The sequence below is a fragment of the Hippopotamus amphibius genome, chromosome 8 (assembly GCF_030028045.1).
Source record: "Hippopotamus amphibius kiboko isolate mHipAmp2 chromosome 8, mHipAmp2.hap2, whole genome shotgun sequence".
NCBI lineage: Eukaryota > Metazoa > Chordata > Mammalia > Artiodactyla > Hippopotamidae > Hippopotamus > Hippopotamus amphibius.
The window spans coordinates 19,107,131-19,123,849 of NC_080193.1; the positions used below are offsets into that span (position 1 = coordinate 19,107,131).

General features: G+C 50.2%; 1 protein-coding gene across 14 annotated transcripts in view; it reads right to left on the reverse strand.

The window, feature by feature from the left end:
* The window catches only part of CAMKK2 (calcium/calmodulin dependent protein kinase kinase 2), a 44,934-nt gene extending 28,970 nt beyond the window's left edge, over positions 1–15,964 (reverse strand). For 2 of the 14 annotated variants that reach the window (XM_057745385.1, XM_057745374.1), the window contains exons 1-2: positions 15,811–15,958; positions 74–588 (exon numbers count right to left, since the gene is read on the reverse strand). In XM_057745385.1, the coding sequence (XP_057601368.1) occupies positions 74–588; positions 15,811–15,886 (591 nt within the window). In that variant the 5' untranslated portion in view covers positions 15,887–15,958. Of the gene's footprint in view, positions 1–73; positions 589–14,992; positions 15,087–15,810 lie in introns of those variants that run through there. The other 12 variants (XM_057745386.1, XM_057745381.1, XM_057745376.1 and 9 more) reach the window with 9 other exon arrangements.
* Positions 15,965–16,719: the final 755 nt, after the last annotated feature.

The following is a 16,719-nucleotide window of genomic DNA, read 5'->3' on the forward strand; positions in this document are numbered from 1 at the left end:
TCTGGGGGAGCCCAACCCAATGCAGAGACATTCTGGGCACGGGGCAGGGCACCAGGGGCCGCCGCTCACGCACCTGCATCCCGGTGATGGAGACGTGGTGCGACTCCACGGTGGGCCGCCGGGGAAGCCTTGGCGAGGACTGTGGGGAGCCTACGGGTGAGTGGGGCAGGGCCGGGTAGACGCAGCGCCCATTCGCATCCAGCAGGGACCGCTCCTGCAGAGAGAGCTTGCGACTGGAGAGGTGGGGCCGGGCCTGGGACCCGGAGGCATCGAGGGGGACCTCTCCGCCATGGGCCTCCAGGGGCCGGTCCCGGGCCAGGCCGCGGTCCACAGAGCAGGCCGGCTCGCACTCGGTGACCACGATGAAGGACTCCATGCCCAGGCGGATGCTCAGGGATGAGAGGCCCCGCAGCGCTTCACAGGGCTTCTGGCCTTCGCTGCTGCTGCCGCCGCCCCCGCCCCCCAGCTCATCCTGGGGGGCGGCCCGCTCGCTGCTGGGCTGGCTAGAGACGCATGATGACATGGTGCATGTGCCGACCTCATGCGACACGGAGGTGCCCGGGCACTCCCATCCGGCAGCGGAGCCACCTGCAGGGAGAGGAAGGGTCAGCTGCCCCCACCCTATGTGACAGGGCCAGGGGAGGGGGTCTCTCCTGCTGGCCTGGGCTGCTGCCTCATTCCTGCTTTGAGTTGACATCCTTAAAAAAAAAAAAAATCTTGCAAAACACTGTGATCTGAACTCTTTTGAGTCTATATAGAAGAGCTTACTCCATACTCCCTCATTGTATCCTTTTTTTTAAATTGATGTATAGTTGATTTACAACGTTGTATGCTTCTGCTGTACAGCAAAGTGATTCAGTTATACATATGTATACATTCTTTTTTATATTCTTTTCCATTATGATTTATCACAGGATATTGAATACAGTTCCCTGTGCTATACAGTAGGACCTTGTTGTTTCACAGTTCCTTATTTTAAAAGCCCCTCCTCACACAAAACAAGAATCCCAAATTTGATTCCTGTAGAAACCAAGTATAAGAAAACCCCAAAGTACAGTACCCATGTCCCTTACAGAGGTGGCAGCTACTTCCAGCTCAAGCTAATTGTTGTGAAACAGGGATTGGGGCCTAGAATTGTCTGGTTACCTTCCCCACTCATCTGATTTTTTTTTGCCCCAACAGGAGCCCTAAAGTTGGGATGTTAGGGGTGATCTCTTGACTTTTTTTTAAATCAGCAATTATTTTAAAATATTGTAAAATGCTGGGCAGGCCAAATTGAAACACTTTCGCATGGTGACCTCTAGGCCATATCACTTCACAACAGTAATGATTCCAATAGCATTTTACAGTTTATAAAACATCTTCCATACAACAGGATAGTTTCACAAGCACCCTAGGTTGGTTTGCCATCATACCCTCATTTTGTAAATGGGGAAACTGAGGCTCAAGAGAGGGAGAGGGATCTGTCCACGTCTCCTAATGCAAAGAAGTGAGCACAGGAGCACAGGAGTCCAGTCCCCTGGTCTGGCCTGGCCTCGGGCCAGTGATTCTCAACTGAGGAGTGGAGGTCAGGGGTCACACCAGAGGAAGAACACGTGCCCAGCGAGTGTGTGAGCCAGGGCCGCTTGTGTTGTCTGAGGAGCCTGGTTTGACATATCTATTATCTAATGTTTCCCTAGCTCAGCCCCCAGCTAGTACCTGCAAGATGTAAGGCAAATTAAAAAAGGTTAACATCAAATAGCTTGGTGGTTCCTCAAAACAGTAGAGAACTACCATATGATTGAGCAATTCTGTTCCTAGGTATATACCCAAACAGCACTACTCACAACAGCCAAAAGGGAAAAAACAACTTACACGTCCACAGACAGATGAATGGAGAAGCAAAACGTGGTCCGTCCACACAATGGAATATGACGAAAAAGGAATGAAGAACCGACACAGGCTACAAACCTAATGAACCTCAGAAACATGGTGCAAAGTGAAAGATGCCAGACACAAAAGGCCACATGTGTATGGATCCCATTTATATGAAATTTTTTTTCTTTTCTGGCTGTGCCACGTGGCTTGCAGGATCTTAGTTCCCCAACCAGGGACAGCCCCCATGCCCCCTGCAGTGGAAACGCAGAGTCCTAACCACTGCACAGCCAGGGAGTCCCCCGTATGAAATGTTTAGAATAGGCAAGTCCATACAGATAGAAAGTAGACTAGTGGTTGCCTAGGACTGGGGAGGTGTTGGGGGAAGTGGGGAGCGACTGCCAGCGGGTATGGGGTCTCCTTTTGGAGTCATGAAATTAGTTTGGAACTAGACAGAGGTGGTGGCTGCACAACACTGTGAATGGGCTAAACGGCACTGAACTGTACATTTTTAAATAGTTAATTTTATGTTATGTGAATTAAAAAAAAAAAAGACTGACGTACTCCCTTAGACTGTCAATTTCTTCTGTCTCTGGGACAGACTATTAACCTTTGGTTCGCATGTTTGACAAATTCTGCTGGACAAATGTCACAGGCACCACTGGAATTCAGGGCGTATATCCACAGACGCAGATGGTGGCAGCTCTGTGCTGATCACCCGCGTCACGAAGGTGCCAGGAAAACAGTGAGGGCTGAGTTAGAGAGATTTTATGAATGAATAAAATGATATCTCTTTAAGACACTGGGTGGCAGTGGGGGGATGGAGAGGAAAGTACAAATGGGAACAGAAAGGCAATGTTTCCTGGAGGGCTTGGTTGAGGGGCAGAGAAATGCTACCTGCCCTCTTGGGACAGTCCTGCAAGAAGCGTTTATGGAATAACTTCTATGTATGCAAACTGGACCACGACGTGGGCAGACAGGGTCCCTTGTGGAGCAGGGAAAGACCAATGGGAAAGGCACTGAGGAAATAACAATAGCATCCCAGCCCAGACATGGCACAGTTTATGAATACAGAGTTCAGTGTAAAGGAAGGACAAAGTACCCAATCACGTGACAAGATGCTCAGCCTCAGTTACGGTAAAAGAATTGCAAATTCAAACTACAACGACATGGTTTGGTGGATCCTCAAAAGTTAAATGCAGAATTATCATTTATGACTCAACAATCCCTCTTCTAGGTATATATATCCCCAAAAGAATTGAAAGCAGGGATTCAAACAGATACTTATACACCCATGTTCCCAGCAGCATTATTCACAATAGCCATAAGCTAGAAACGTCCAAGTTTCCATCAATGGAAGAAGAGATAAACAGAATGTGGTCTATTACACAATAGAACACCATTTGGCTATAAAAAGGAATGAAGTTCTGACACATGCTACAACTTGGATGAGCTCTGTAAACATGCTAAGTGAAACAAGCCAGATATTAAAGGACAAATACTGTAGACTTCACTTATAGAACAGGCAAATTCATAGAGACAGAAAGTTTAGAATAGAGGTTACCAGAGACTGGGGGAGAGGGGAACAGGGAGTCATTGCTTAAGGGTTACAGAGTTTCTGTTTGGGGCTCTGAAAAAGTTCTGGAAATGGATAGTGGTGATAGCTGCACAACATTCTGAATGTAAATAGTGTCACTGAATTGTACACCTAACAGTGGTTAAAATGGTAAATTTTATATCATATATTTTACCAAAATTAAGAAAATAATAATAATAAAGCTACAATGAAATACCTTTTTTTCAACTATCAGATTGGACAAGACAAAAAATATAATAACAGCACTATTTTGATGAGGCTATGGGGAGTATCAATTAGTACCATCCTTATGAAGGGAAATTCACCAATATCTAACAAAATTCCAAATGCACGTACCTTTGACTTAGCAATTCTGCACCTGAGTATTTAGCCTACAGGCAATCTCACATGTAAAAAATGATATACATACAAGATTATTTTGGAAGTGTGGTTTAAAATGACTATCCACAAGGGACTGAGTAAATGAAATGAGGTACATGTAGCCCAGGAGAAAATCACGCATTTATTTTAAAAGAGGTGACTCCGTACATCCTAATGTGAATTAGCTCCAAGACACACCGTTACATGGAAAAAACTAAGGCATTAGGATGCTGCTGTTGGCATGGGGGAAAAGGGCCATACATACGTACATAACTGAATATGCATAGCATATTTCTGGAAAGATGCACAAAAAAATGAAAACAGTGTCCTCAAGAGAAGACAACTGGTTTGCAGAAGAGGGGGGTGGGGGGGAGGGACTTAATTTTCACCGCATTTACTTTTACTTTTGTAAAAGTAAATGTGCAAAGAGTAACTATTCAGAAGTGAATTTTTAAAAGAAAGTAACTGTAACCACAATAGGATGGGACTTCCCTGGTGGTCCAGCGGGTAAGACTCTGCACTCCCAAGGCAAGAGACCAGGGTTCGATCCCTGATCAGGGAACTAATCCCGCATGCATGCCGCAACTAAGACCCGGCACAGTCAAAATAGATAGATAAATAAATATTTTAAAAACAAAACAATAACACAATAGGAATCAGGATGATCAGGCCCGAAGTGCTACCTCTGGGGCACAAGGCCAGGGGAGGGAGCATTGGCCCTCTCTCCTAATCCTCTATCCCACTCTGACTGTATCTGAGAAAGAAATCATTAAATGGGTCCCTGTCTTGGCTTCCTCATCCATGAAAGAATACAACCTGAGTTCAGTGTTCTCCATGGTCTCAGCTGCTGTTACTTTATGTACCCTTTTTATAATCCTTATTTCCCAGAAGAGGAAAAGCAGAGGCCCTGAAGTTCCAACACCCTGGGCTGCGGTCTCAGTTTTCTCTTCTATAAAATGGGCACTCACCGGAGAGCCATGAGGATTAACTGAGCTGAGAACTCAATATTCGTGTCTGGTGCATGGTTACGTGCTCAAAACGCTCCTCTTTCAACAAATATCTCCTGAATGCCTATTACCTGCCAGGCTGTGTTCCAGAATGTTCCTCCTCCTGTGTGCGTTCTGTAGCCCTGGCAGCGTGGCCCGTCCTCCCTCCCAGAGGCACCTCTGACAGGGCTGCGGGGCTCCTTAAAAGAAAACTGGTCTGGCAGCACCTGAGAAAGTTAACGGAGAATTTTTTTTCTTGCCGACAGAAAAACCAATTTCTTATTGATCGCCACTCCAGGCCAAGGACACCAAGCCATCCACCCCGGGCAAAGCTGCTTTTAATCAGTCTCCTTGACAAGCTGGTGTCTGGCCCGTGCCTTGGCCCATGAGGCCTGGAGGAGAAAAGAGAGAAAAAATGCCCGGGCTGGGGCAGAAGTGGGGGCCTCTGTGCTGGAGGGACAGGTGTGTTCAGGTCTCAGGAAAGAGCCCCAAGGGACACAGATCTCAGTGCCTGGAGGCCACCTGGAGGCCACTCACTGGTCTGCAGAGAGGCCTGGCAGGCAAGGACTTAGCCACTCAGCACCACTGACCCCACAGAGTCTAAGTCAGAGTCTGACCGGTTTTGGGGTCACAGATCCTACGAGGTCACAGGCCTTTTAAGGATCTGATGAAAGCCGCCAACACTCCCAGCAGAAAAAAATCATACAAAGAGACAATGGTTTGCATTTTAACAGCCAACATCCAACTGAGCATTCTTTCACCAAGCATGGCTAAGGGCTCTGCCTGGGTCATCATTTAATCCTCACAGGCCCTCTGCAAGGGAGGAACAGTTAAGCATTCGATTCTGGAGGGCCAAGGTTTGACAAAATTCCGAAAGCCCCCTCTCTGAGCCTCCCGCCCCAGTCCACAGGTTCTTCCCCAGGCCCTGAAGCCTCCCCACCGCTCTTGGCTGGCAGCCCCTCCCTTTCCTCTCTCCCTTCTCATAGACAGCTCTACAGAGGACCAGACCCTTCTTGGAGCAGATGGACCCGGCTGCAGGCCAGGATGAAGGGAGCGCTCTTTCCTCTGCCAGGAAGCCAAGTGCCCAGGCCTCCCGGAAACTCATTCCCATGTCCTGGGGGCATTTTCCAATCGGCACCTGCTTACCAAATGCCAAGCCACCACCCCGGAGCAGCAGCACAGCAAGTAGCTAGCAAGTGGGCCGGGGATATGCCCTGACCCATGATACACCCTTTGTGGGGTCCCCTGAGGTCCTGGGCAACACAGGACAACAAAGGGGCCCAAAATAGCTGTGCAGTTCCTGCCAAGGCCAAAAACGATGTCCTCCCTGGGATAACAGGCTTGGCCAGTCACATGCCCTCTCACCTGGGGAACTGAGGCCCGGGGTGGTCCTAAAGGAAACTCACTCACCCATGTGTGCTTTCCACAAGTAATTACTGGGGACCTACTATGTGCCAGATAAAAAAAACAGATACGATTTCTGAAAAGCAGGTGCACAGGTGACTCTATAAGCACAAACTGGAGGAGAAAACCAGGATGAGATAAGAGAGAACAACACAGGAACCCAGGGGAGACCTGAATGGGAGGGGGTGAGTCAAGGAAGGCCTCATTTGGGGACATTATATTTAGGCTGAGACCTACAGGGTGAGTAGGTGCTAAGGGGGCAGGAACTTGTTCCAGGAGTTCTAACCACTGGACCACCAGGGAACTCCCATAGTGCTGCCTTTAGTGTGCACAGACCCGTTCCCATCACAGTCCCTGGAGCAAAAAGTCCCTATTGCGTGACATCTGGCCACCAATGTATTTTGCTTGGCCTACACTGTATTTAAAGCAATTTGAATGAGATGCCGTTTCAGAGCCAGGAGCTTTCAGATAAAAATCAAAATTTCCAGAGTCTCTTGAAGAAATGGACACTGATAGCACTGGGCCTGTATTCCCTCCTGGCAACAATTCCCTGCAGCTTTGAAGAGGACAGACACTTGCTGACATGCCAGTCCTCAGGGCTCCCCCTCGTCTCCCCAATGCCAAGGACAGGCTGAGTGCCCTGTTACGTGTCCTCCCTTTCCCTACCTATCATGACCTATCTTACCACTACAGGCCCTCCTCTGAGAGGCATTGGAATATTAGTGCTATAATATTGGTAGTCACCTGTTCCAACCATTTCATTTCACCAGTGAGAAAATGAAGGCTCAGAAAGGTTTACTAGTTTGTCCAAAGTTATGCAGTGGTTCCAAGCAGAGCTAAAATTGGTCTGAATTTTTCAGAAAGGGGCTAAAAATTACAGGTGCAGCCTTGCAATGCCCGCATGTTATATCTGGAATGAAGTCCAGGCTGAGCCAAGATCGCTAACAAAGGGGAACATCTAGCCCGTTCCTGAGACTCCAACCTATGTGAGAGGGGGGAGTGTGAAGGTAGAGTGTCTTACAGAGCTCAGGAAAGATGTGCATGGGCACAGAGACAGCGATTTGACTTAACTTACAAGAGCCATGCCTTTGCCTTTCTTGTTTACTGTGAGACTCCAGGACCTAGAACTTTCCAGAACACTGCCGGCACTCAATAAATACTGGCCAGAGGTCACTGTGTATTTCATCCATCCCAAGGCCACTCAGAAGGTCGATGATTTCTTTAGCTGATGTAGAATGTATGTTTGTTTAGTCTGATACCAGCAGCCTGATTTATGTCTGGAACCCATCCTCCTGTGTGAAAGGTGACCCCGTGGAGCTATCCATGCCGTCACCTTCAGGCGTTCCACTATGACTCAAGGCTGGTCAACTGGACATCGATTGGTCAAGTGATTGTTTCAAGAGCAGATGTGTGGACTTCCTAGGTGGTGTGGTGGTTAAGAATCCGCCTGCCAATGCAGGGGACACGGGATCAAGCCCTGCCCTGGGAAGATTCCACATGCCACGGAGCAACTAAGCCTGTGCACCACAGCTATTGAGCTTGTGCTCTAGAGCCCATGAGCCACAACTATTGAGCCCGTGTGCCACAACTATTGAAGCCCACGCGCCTAGAGCCCGTGCTCCACAACAAGAGAAGCCACTGCAATGAGGAGCCCGCGCACCACAATGAAGAGTAGCCCCCGCTCGCAGCAACTAGAGAAAGCCCATGTGCAGCAACGAAGACCCAACACAGCCAATAAATAAATAAAATAAATAAATTTTTTTAAAAATGAGGTATAATTAAAAAAAAAAAAAAAAAGAGCAGATGTGTGACCCAAGTCTGTCTATTAAATCTTATTCTAGGATTTTGTGGAAGTATTAAGAATACTCTTTCTGTGGAACATAGAGCAATGAAGATGTACTTCCAAGTTACCAGGGGCTTGGGAGAACCCGGCCTTAGAATGAAGGTGACAGAGAGAGAAGAGAGGCAACAGATACAAAAGAACTAAAATTGGAGACATTGCCTGGGCACCTGGATAAGCCCATGTGCCCCAGGAGTTTTTAACTACATGAGCCATGAGTTATTGAACTTCCCATTTTTGCTTACCTTAGTTTGTAGTTGGTTTTCTGTCATTTACAACCGAAGGTCCTAACAGACAGATGACACAGAGCTGACTGATGGAAAAGCTTCTCCACTAAGCTCCCTGCCAGATGATAAGTTCCCTACACCTTAAGGCTCCCAACCAGGCCAAACTGCTAGGCAGCTGCAACTCCCCTGACAGCCTTCACCTTGACGGTCTAGCAGAAACCCGACTTCCAAAGTCCTTTTTAATTTCTTTGTGTCTTTAATTTTAAAGGAACAACAACAACAAAAAAGAAAATGGGGAAGGAAAGGGCTTCTGAACAGGACGGGATGAAGGGAAGAAACCGACTAGTACTTTTAACACAAGAATCACGTCATTATAGCAGCAGCCATAGTAGCTGTAGATGCAGTAATAGTGATGACTAGTCTTCTTTAGTGCTGGCCGAGTGGCAGGCGCTTTTCTAAGCACCTTGCATGTATCATCTCATTTAACCATCACAACAACCTCATGAGTTAGGTACTATTATCATGCTTGTCTCACCAATGAGAAGACTGAGGCACAGAAAGTCTGAATGGCTTGCCCCAAATCACACAGTGATTTTGGAGGGCACAGGTGTGAAATCAAAGGCTCTTAGAGAGGGGGAAAATCGTGATCAGGGGCATAGCCCTTCTCCTTAGCTGGTGACCTGGAGGATAACAATATCTTCCTCACCTACCACACAGGTCCCTGCACACAGCAAACGCTCCCTAGACGGAAGCTGTTGCCAAGAAAGCACTTCAGTGGCTATCAAGTTCCAGCCCCTCAACTGGCTTTAATTTATATTAAGATAAAATTTTTATTTCTAATCACACCATGCTACCTTAACTCTTTTCATCTTCCCCTCTAATTCCTACCTACATGCATCGCTTTTTACAAAATTAAAAACAGAGTGTGCATATAACTTCACATCCTTATTTGTCATAAGAATTTTGCACACACAGCTTTCATAATCAATGCACTACGGCTCCAGAAGGTGTGGCTGAGACCCAGGGAGGTGAGATGACCTTCCCAGGCAGCCCAGAAGATTCTAGGCTAGGCTTGGGCATGACCCCTGACCCCTGCAGTATCCCCTTTGGCCCTGGATGCTGGTGGAGCAAGAAGCTCAACCGTCTTAAGAGTTCCTAGGCAGCTATTGCTGTCAATAATGAAGTATCACGGAGAGAGCAGCCCCCATCACATACCAGGTACCTAAAGCCAGGTGTAAGCAGGCAGCCCCTAGCTTGAAGAGCCAGTAAGTGTGAACAAATGGATGAGTGCAGGTGTGGATGTTAGGGGTATTTAGAAAAGGGAGGTGGGAACCATCTTACTTTCTTCCTCTTCTCCCACTGAATCCCTCCCAATCTTTCACTGAACCTAAGGAAGAGGCTGGGAAACAACTGAAATTTCAATTTGTAATGACAAGAAAAAGACTTCGACTCCAACATTCTAAAGCTTGACAAATCAGAGAGGAAGGGGGCCGGCTGGGAATCCACAGGCATCCGGGCCTCGCCCACCCACAGCCCTTCTCCTCCCTCTTCCCTGCTGTTTGGAGGTGATGCTAAATCCAGCTCCCTCCCTCCCCAACCTCCAGCACAAAGCAACCCCAGCCAAGGGCAAAGAGGTGCTGGGAGCTGGCTCTGAGGATTCAACCCTGTCCCCCACATCTGGAGCCAGAGGGCAGGAAAACTGTCTGGGAAGAATCTGAACAAAATCTCTTTCTGCCAGATGCCTTAACAGCAAAATCCCAATGCAGCTTTAAAAACCCATAAAGGAGGTGTCCTTTCCTCCACACCCTGCTCCTCCACCCAAACCACTGGTTCCCCATTTAAACTTCTCTAGCAGAGGCTTATCTCAGGCACCTCCCACCACATGCCTTCCCCACCCCTCTCGCACTCACTTCCCACCTCATGCTCAAGCATAGGGGCATGACCTTAGCCTCTCCCCCCATTTCCTTGGGGGATCATCACTCTTTCCTCTCCAGGTTGGAATTAGCATTTTTATCTCTGCAACTGCCATCTCTCAACTATTTACAGAAGCCAACAGGATAAAAAGGGACAACATAAAAATAGTTGCTCAGCAGCTTTCAGGATGGGGTGAGGGTAGGGGCACAACAGACTTCCAATTTTCTTTCTCTCCTTTTCAAAAAGGAAAAATGCTAGAATTGTTCATCTTTTCCAAAGCAATCCCCAACAGTTCCAGACCGCTCACCCGGGAGCTCCTTAGGGACAAGGACCAAGTCCCAGCGTTCCCAGGGCGGGGCTTGTCACCAGCCCCTCCCAAAAGTGTGGGTTCAGTGAAAGATGGGTAGGGTTCCAGAGCCAGTGTCCTGCTCTGTCTCATTTCCATCACCTCCTGGGCCTCCTGCCAGCCTTCCAAAACCATGAGCCAGTGAAAAACAAAACAAAACAAAACTTTGTTTTTTTTCTCTATCCTTAAAATGGTTCATAATTGAGGGGGAAAATTCAGAAGCAACACTACACACATGACTAAAACTGAAAACACTGGCAGCTAAAATAATTCCATCCCCATTTTGGTCACCAGCATGCCCCAGCAGAGAATGCCAGAGCCAGAGGTCTTCCGTATGAAGTCTAACAGCGCTCACCTCCTTTTAAATATGCCCCTCTTTTTGGTTATATTGGGGAAGGGATCCAATCAGGTAAGAAAGAAAATAATCATTCAAAATCTTATTTTTCCGAGAGCACAACCATTTGGAAATTATTTCCACACCACAACCTCCTAGAGAAGGTGGATTCCACCCCATGAGAAAATAAGGAGGCCGAGGGAGACACAAGAGTGCAGGATTAGAAGGTATGTCAGGAAACTATACAGATCTCAGGGGACTTGGGCCTTGATTTTCTCATCTATAAAATGGAGCAGCAGCAACCTACCTCCAGGGTAGCTGTAGAATTAACCTTCTGTAAAAGTACTCCGCACACACCATGGCTCATAGGCAACGCTCTCTCTAAAAAGACCACGTTCTCCCTTCCTCTCTGCCGTCCACTTTTCCCAGCCACCAGCCATCAAACGGGAGGGGTTGAGGGGCTGGAATTTTGGGGGTTTCTTCCCAGCTCAGTTTTCACCGCTGTTCCATTTCTGCATCCTTGGTGGGCATTCCTGGCAAAGCTATCAGGTGGCTGAGCTGACTTTATGCCTGGCCACAGGGTTCATGCACCATCTGTCTGGTGAGGCCTTCTCTAATTTGCGGATTTACTTACCTGGAAAAAGGTCTCACAAAATATATACCAATAAAATCACATGGGGACCTACATTTCACAAATCATGACCAGAAAGAATGAAATTGAATGAAACCCAGGCTCTCCCTGAAAATCATACTTGTAATACCTGGGAGGTGACCCGGGAGGTGATGGGCTAAGATGGGGGCTAGGATTCTCGTGGAGGAGCAGGTTGGGGTGAAGTTAAGGGAGTCTCGAAAACCTTATTCCAGGAAACTGGTCTCCAGTTGATTTTGGAGAACCTTCCTGCCATCACCCTTTCCCTGCAAATGGAGTGACAAAATAGTGTCTCGTTTATTAGTTCGGGGCTGTGGAGACAAAGGAATGGACAAAGTGGCCTTAAGAAGTTCTTATGGCGGAAGCAACCCAAATGTCCATCAACGGATGAACGGATAAGCAAAATGTGGTGTATCTGTACATGGGAATATTATTCGGTCACAGAAAGGAAGCACTGATATATTCTACAATATAGGTGAACCTTGAAAATATTATGCTCAATGAAAGTCAGACACAAAAGGTCGCATACTACTAACAGGTCAGTAAAGTTGTAACAAGCACAGCCTGAAAGGAGAAAAGTCAGTTCCAAAAGGGAAATGTAATTTCCTCAGCCTTCCAGGAAAGAAGGCACAGAAGTGAGGCTGAAGGCCAGGGCAGCACCACGGAGCCAGTGAACCCCACATCTGGTTTCTCTAACCCAGCCCAAAAGGGAGGAGCTACTGGGAAAGCAAAACATCTGAGAAAAATAGCAAAACAAGGCCCTCTGACCCAAAGGAAAATCTGAAATAGCATTTGCCCGAAATCCCCAGGATCAGGAAAGGAAACGGGAACCATATGCTTCCCACAACCACCAGAAGAAGGCATGCCGCAGAGAAGGTCACAAGCGATCCCCAACAAGCTACTTAGCTTCTCCAAGCCCTTCCATAAAATGGGTTCGTGATGGGGTAAGGGTGATTCTGTGGCCCACATTAAAATCTAAGCCAAAAAGCCTTGAAAACAGGTGTGGCCTGCCCCATCTGCCTATTCCTTCCTCCTGAGAGAGGTGCTTTCCCACCCACCAGCCCATCTTGGATGCAGTTCTCAACGAGGGAATTCCGGGTTACTCCAGAAAGTTCCCTCTGCCAGGTCATCCCCATCTATTCCCTTCCCCTCCTACTCCCATCCAATCTTCACTTTTCAGCCCATCCTTCAACGTTCATCACAGATGATACCTTCTTCAGGAAGCCTCTTGGATTCACGCCAGCCAGGAGGGGTTTCTCCAGAACCCCCACTGCCCTCTGCTTTCTCATCCCACAGCACTTACTCCTCCTGGTATTTCTCAACAGCAGCACTTCTGACATTTAGGGCAGGGCAATTCTTCACGCCTGCTGTGAATCTGGCCTGCTTACAGGGTGTCTGGCATCTCCAGCTCCTGCCTACCAAAAGTCAGGAGTGCTCAACATCATTTTGACAACCCAAAGTCCCCACATTTTTCCAAATCCTCACCAGGAAGGTGGAACCACCCCTGAGGAGAACTACTGCATAGTTATTAGTGAATATGTTTGTCTACCAGCCCACTAACACCCTGGAAACAAACACAAGCCCAAGTTGATCAGCATCACCACCGGGGCTCTTTAGGCTGTTTTAGCAAACATTTCTGGGCTCCCCAAGAAGGTGAGGGCAGCCTTGCAAAGGCCTCTGCTCTAGAACAGGTGGTAAAGTGCAAAGGCTTTAGGACCTGACATGCCTGGGTTGGCTGTGTGACCCTGGACAGGTTACTGAACCTCTCTGAGCCTTTTTATAAAATGGGCCAACTCCTAGCGATACTGTAAGGATTGTTTTCAGCCTCAATTTCCTCATCTCTGCCACGATGGAGACAGAAACTCCACCTCTGCAACTAAAACCCAACGCAGCCAAAAATAAATTAAATAAATAATAATAAATACATAAGTAATAAAATAGCTAATTGTTTAAAATAAAAATCCGCCTCACAGAATTTTGGTAGGCAGTAAATGGGATAATGCCTGCAACACACAGTACACTATCTAACACACAGTGAGAACTCAATAAACGTTAGTTACAAACATTATTATCCAAGTTGGGGCCCATCGAATGATGGCTATTACTCTTTATTACGAAAACACATTGTGTGCTCTCCCTAAAAACGGCTGCTTTCTATACAGGAAGGGTTTAGGATCAACAATCTGGAAAGAAGTTCCAGGACCCACCATGAAGCTGCATTTTGCACAGATGCACACTGTTTATTCTTAAACCGTTTGTTTTTGTGAGGCGGTTTGCGGGGGGGTGGGGCTAACTCCCCCAAAGCCCTCCCCTTTTTAGGTGCCCCTGGCTCCCCCTAGGAACAAGGGAGTCTATCCGGACAGAGCTTTCTTCTTCTGTCTCCTGGGGGCAGAGCCAGGGGAGAGGGAGTGGTAGATGACAGCAAAGCTCTAAGGCACAGGAAGTTTCTATCTCTAGGACTGTGGGACTTCCAGACTGCGGGAGGTAAAAGTTGCCTCTAAGGACGTGGGCACTGCACGACCCACCCCACGCCTGCGCGCCCCTCTTACGGATGGCACTGAGATCCCCGCCCTCCAAGCACCATCCCTCTGCCCCAACCTTCGCGGGGAGATAGGAGGGGCTTCGGTGCAACCTCATCAGCGCCAAGTGAGAGCAGCAGGGCTGCTGGCGGAGCTGTGAAAACACCCCGCTTCCCAAACTGGGCAGTGCAGGGGTGGGGAAGCCAGGAAAAGCTCAAGGCTGGAAAGGGTGGCGCCCCAGGCACCAAGACCCAGTGCTGAGCGGGGCCGGGCCCAGCATCCCCGCGTCCCCAAGTCAGGCGGAGGGTGCTGGGGAAGGCACCTCTCCGCGTTCACAGTATGCAGCGGCCCCGAGGTGAATTTAGGTCAAAAGGACCAAGCCTGTGAGGTTCCGGCTGAGAGAAGGGGGCGGGGGGCAGAGGGCCGACCGAGGAGAAGCTAAGGGCCCCCGGTCCCACAGCTGCCGGTCTAGGGTCCTGTCGCCAGACGTCCCACCCACCACGGCCCAGGTTTGCCCCCAAGACAAGAGGTGAGCGCGGATGGGGTGTCAAAGTCCGTTGGCCCTCACCTCGCCTGCGCGCCCTAGCTTTCCCCACCTGTCAAACGCGAGGGGGTGGGCCTAGGCCGCCTCCAAGATCCTAGACTGCCCCGGCCCCCGGTGACAACGGTTCCAAACTCCGGGACCGCCCCTGCCACCCCGGGCCGGGGCGCGGCCCAGCCGAGGCGGCCACCCCCAGGCCCCTGGCGCCCGGAGGACACAGGGGAAGGGGCGCCGGGGGCCGCGTCCCCACGTGGCGGGGCGTGGGGCGGCGCACGTGGGGTCCCCTAGGTGTTGGGAACCTGGGGCCGGCCTCAGGGCTTTGTCTGCAATCCCGGCCGTGGTCCCGCACCCTCCCAGGGCGCGGGCGCCGGGGCTACGGCGGCCGCGTCCCCCGCGCGCGGCCCAGCTCCCGCCGGCTCACCTGGGCTCCGCGCCGCCGCCGCCGCCTCCCGCGCTCTGCGCCCCCGGCTCGGCTCCGCTGGGCTCGGCGCGGCCGCGCGCTCCTCTCCGCGGCCCCGGCGGGCGGGAGGGCGGGGCGGGGCGGGGCGGGGCGGGGGCAGGAGGAGCCGCCGGGTCCGGGCTCGGGCGCGTCGCTGCCGCGGGCTGCGCGGAGATTGGCTGCGGCCGCTGGAAAGCCCGGCGCGGAGCCGCCCGCCCCGCCGCGCGCCCCCGAGGGCTCGGCCCCGCGCCGGGGAGGGGAGGGAGGCGGGAGCCGGCGGAGACGAAAGTAGCGGCGAGGCGGAGGGAAGGGAGAAGAAAGGGGGGAGGCGGAGGGGAGGGAAGTGAGGCCGGGCCGCGAGGGGGGTCGGAAGAGGTCGCGGACCCGCGAGGAGGGCAGAGACCTGCCGGGGCGCAGGAGCGCGGGAGGCTGCGCTGCAACTTTGCCCCCGCCCGCGGCGTCACCTGCCCCGGTTCTCCCCGCGGCGGCCGGGGCACCCTCGGGCAGGCCGGACGCGCCGGCAGCGCTCGCTTTGTTTAGTCAGATGCGGGGACTGCAGGGCGGCGGCCGAGCCCCGGAAAGTTCCCCAAGCCTGCGAGTCACCCGTGGCCCCGCCTCGAGGCTCGGCACCCGTCCCCCGTCTGCTGCCCCTGCACCAGGCGCCCGGCGGTGGATGCGGCCTGGATTTCGGGTCACCACCCATTCGGGGGAACCCCCTCCCGCACCCGCCTCTCCTTAGACCGCTATTCGGGGCCCGCGCTAAAGGCTGGGGACTGTGTTCCTTTCCCACCCCCACTCACCTGGATGTACCAAACTGCAGGAAACCCAATGAAGTTCTGGCTTTCCTGAAGACTGCTTAGATGCTTTTTGTGACATACATCATATTCTTCCCATTCTACGCCTTTGGCGCCCTACTTTGCTGGAGCCCTTAGAGCGTGTTTCGTCTCCCAGCTGGGTAACAGCACTCCGGGGAGGGGCGAGAGAAGACCCCACAAGGGCTGCCTGACGCCGGCGCCGTCCTTGGGTGGTTGCAAAACTCAGTCCTGAGTCAAGGGCCAAGTTAATTAAAGGTTCAAAATCCCTTTCAGTTTAGTTCCTCTGGTATTTTCAAGCTGCAGTGGCGCTCACAAGCAATGCAGAGTGTTCTGCTAAGATGACCGCCTCTTCTGATGTTTTTCAACATGCAGGCATTTGTTGGTAATAGTAAAAACCTGGGAACAACTGTCTTGCATATTCATCAGGGGAATGGATCAATGAAACGTGTTATAGCCATCTGGTGGGATATGATGCAATAGTTCAAGTGAATGCATCATATCTATTTGTACAGACATGGGGAGAGCCCAAAACGAAATGCTGAGTGAAAGAGCAAGTTGCGGAATACAGTCTGTACTGTTCACAGACGCCAGCTTACATACAAGTGTTTCAAAAGTCAAAGGGGATGAGTGCAAACGACAGTCTGCTACAAAGAGAAGGAAGCAGGGACAGAATCGAGATGGGGAGCATAAGGAATGTTGTAAAGTTTTATACCTTTTACTTATAAATGAATTTGGAGCCAATGGCAAAATGTTAATTAACAGTCGATTTTGAATGGCAGATGTGTGGTTCTGTATTTTTCTATATTTTCTTATCAAAAAAATCTTTAGTGGGGCCGATGGGGAGCATTTTGAACATGTCTGACTCTAGGACAGGGGTCAGCAAACTTTTTCTGT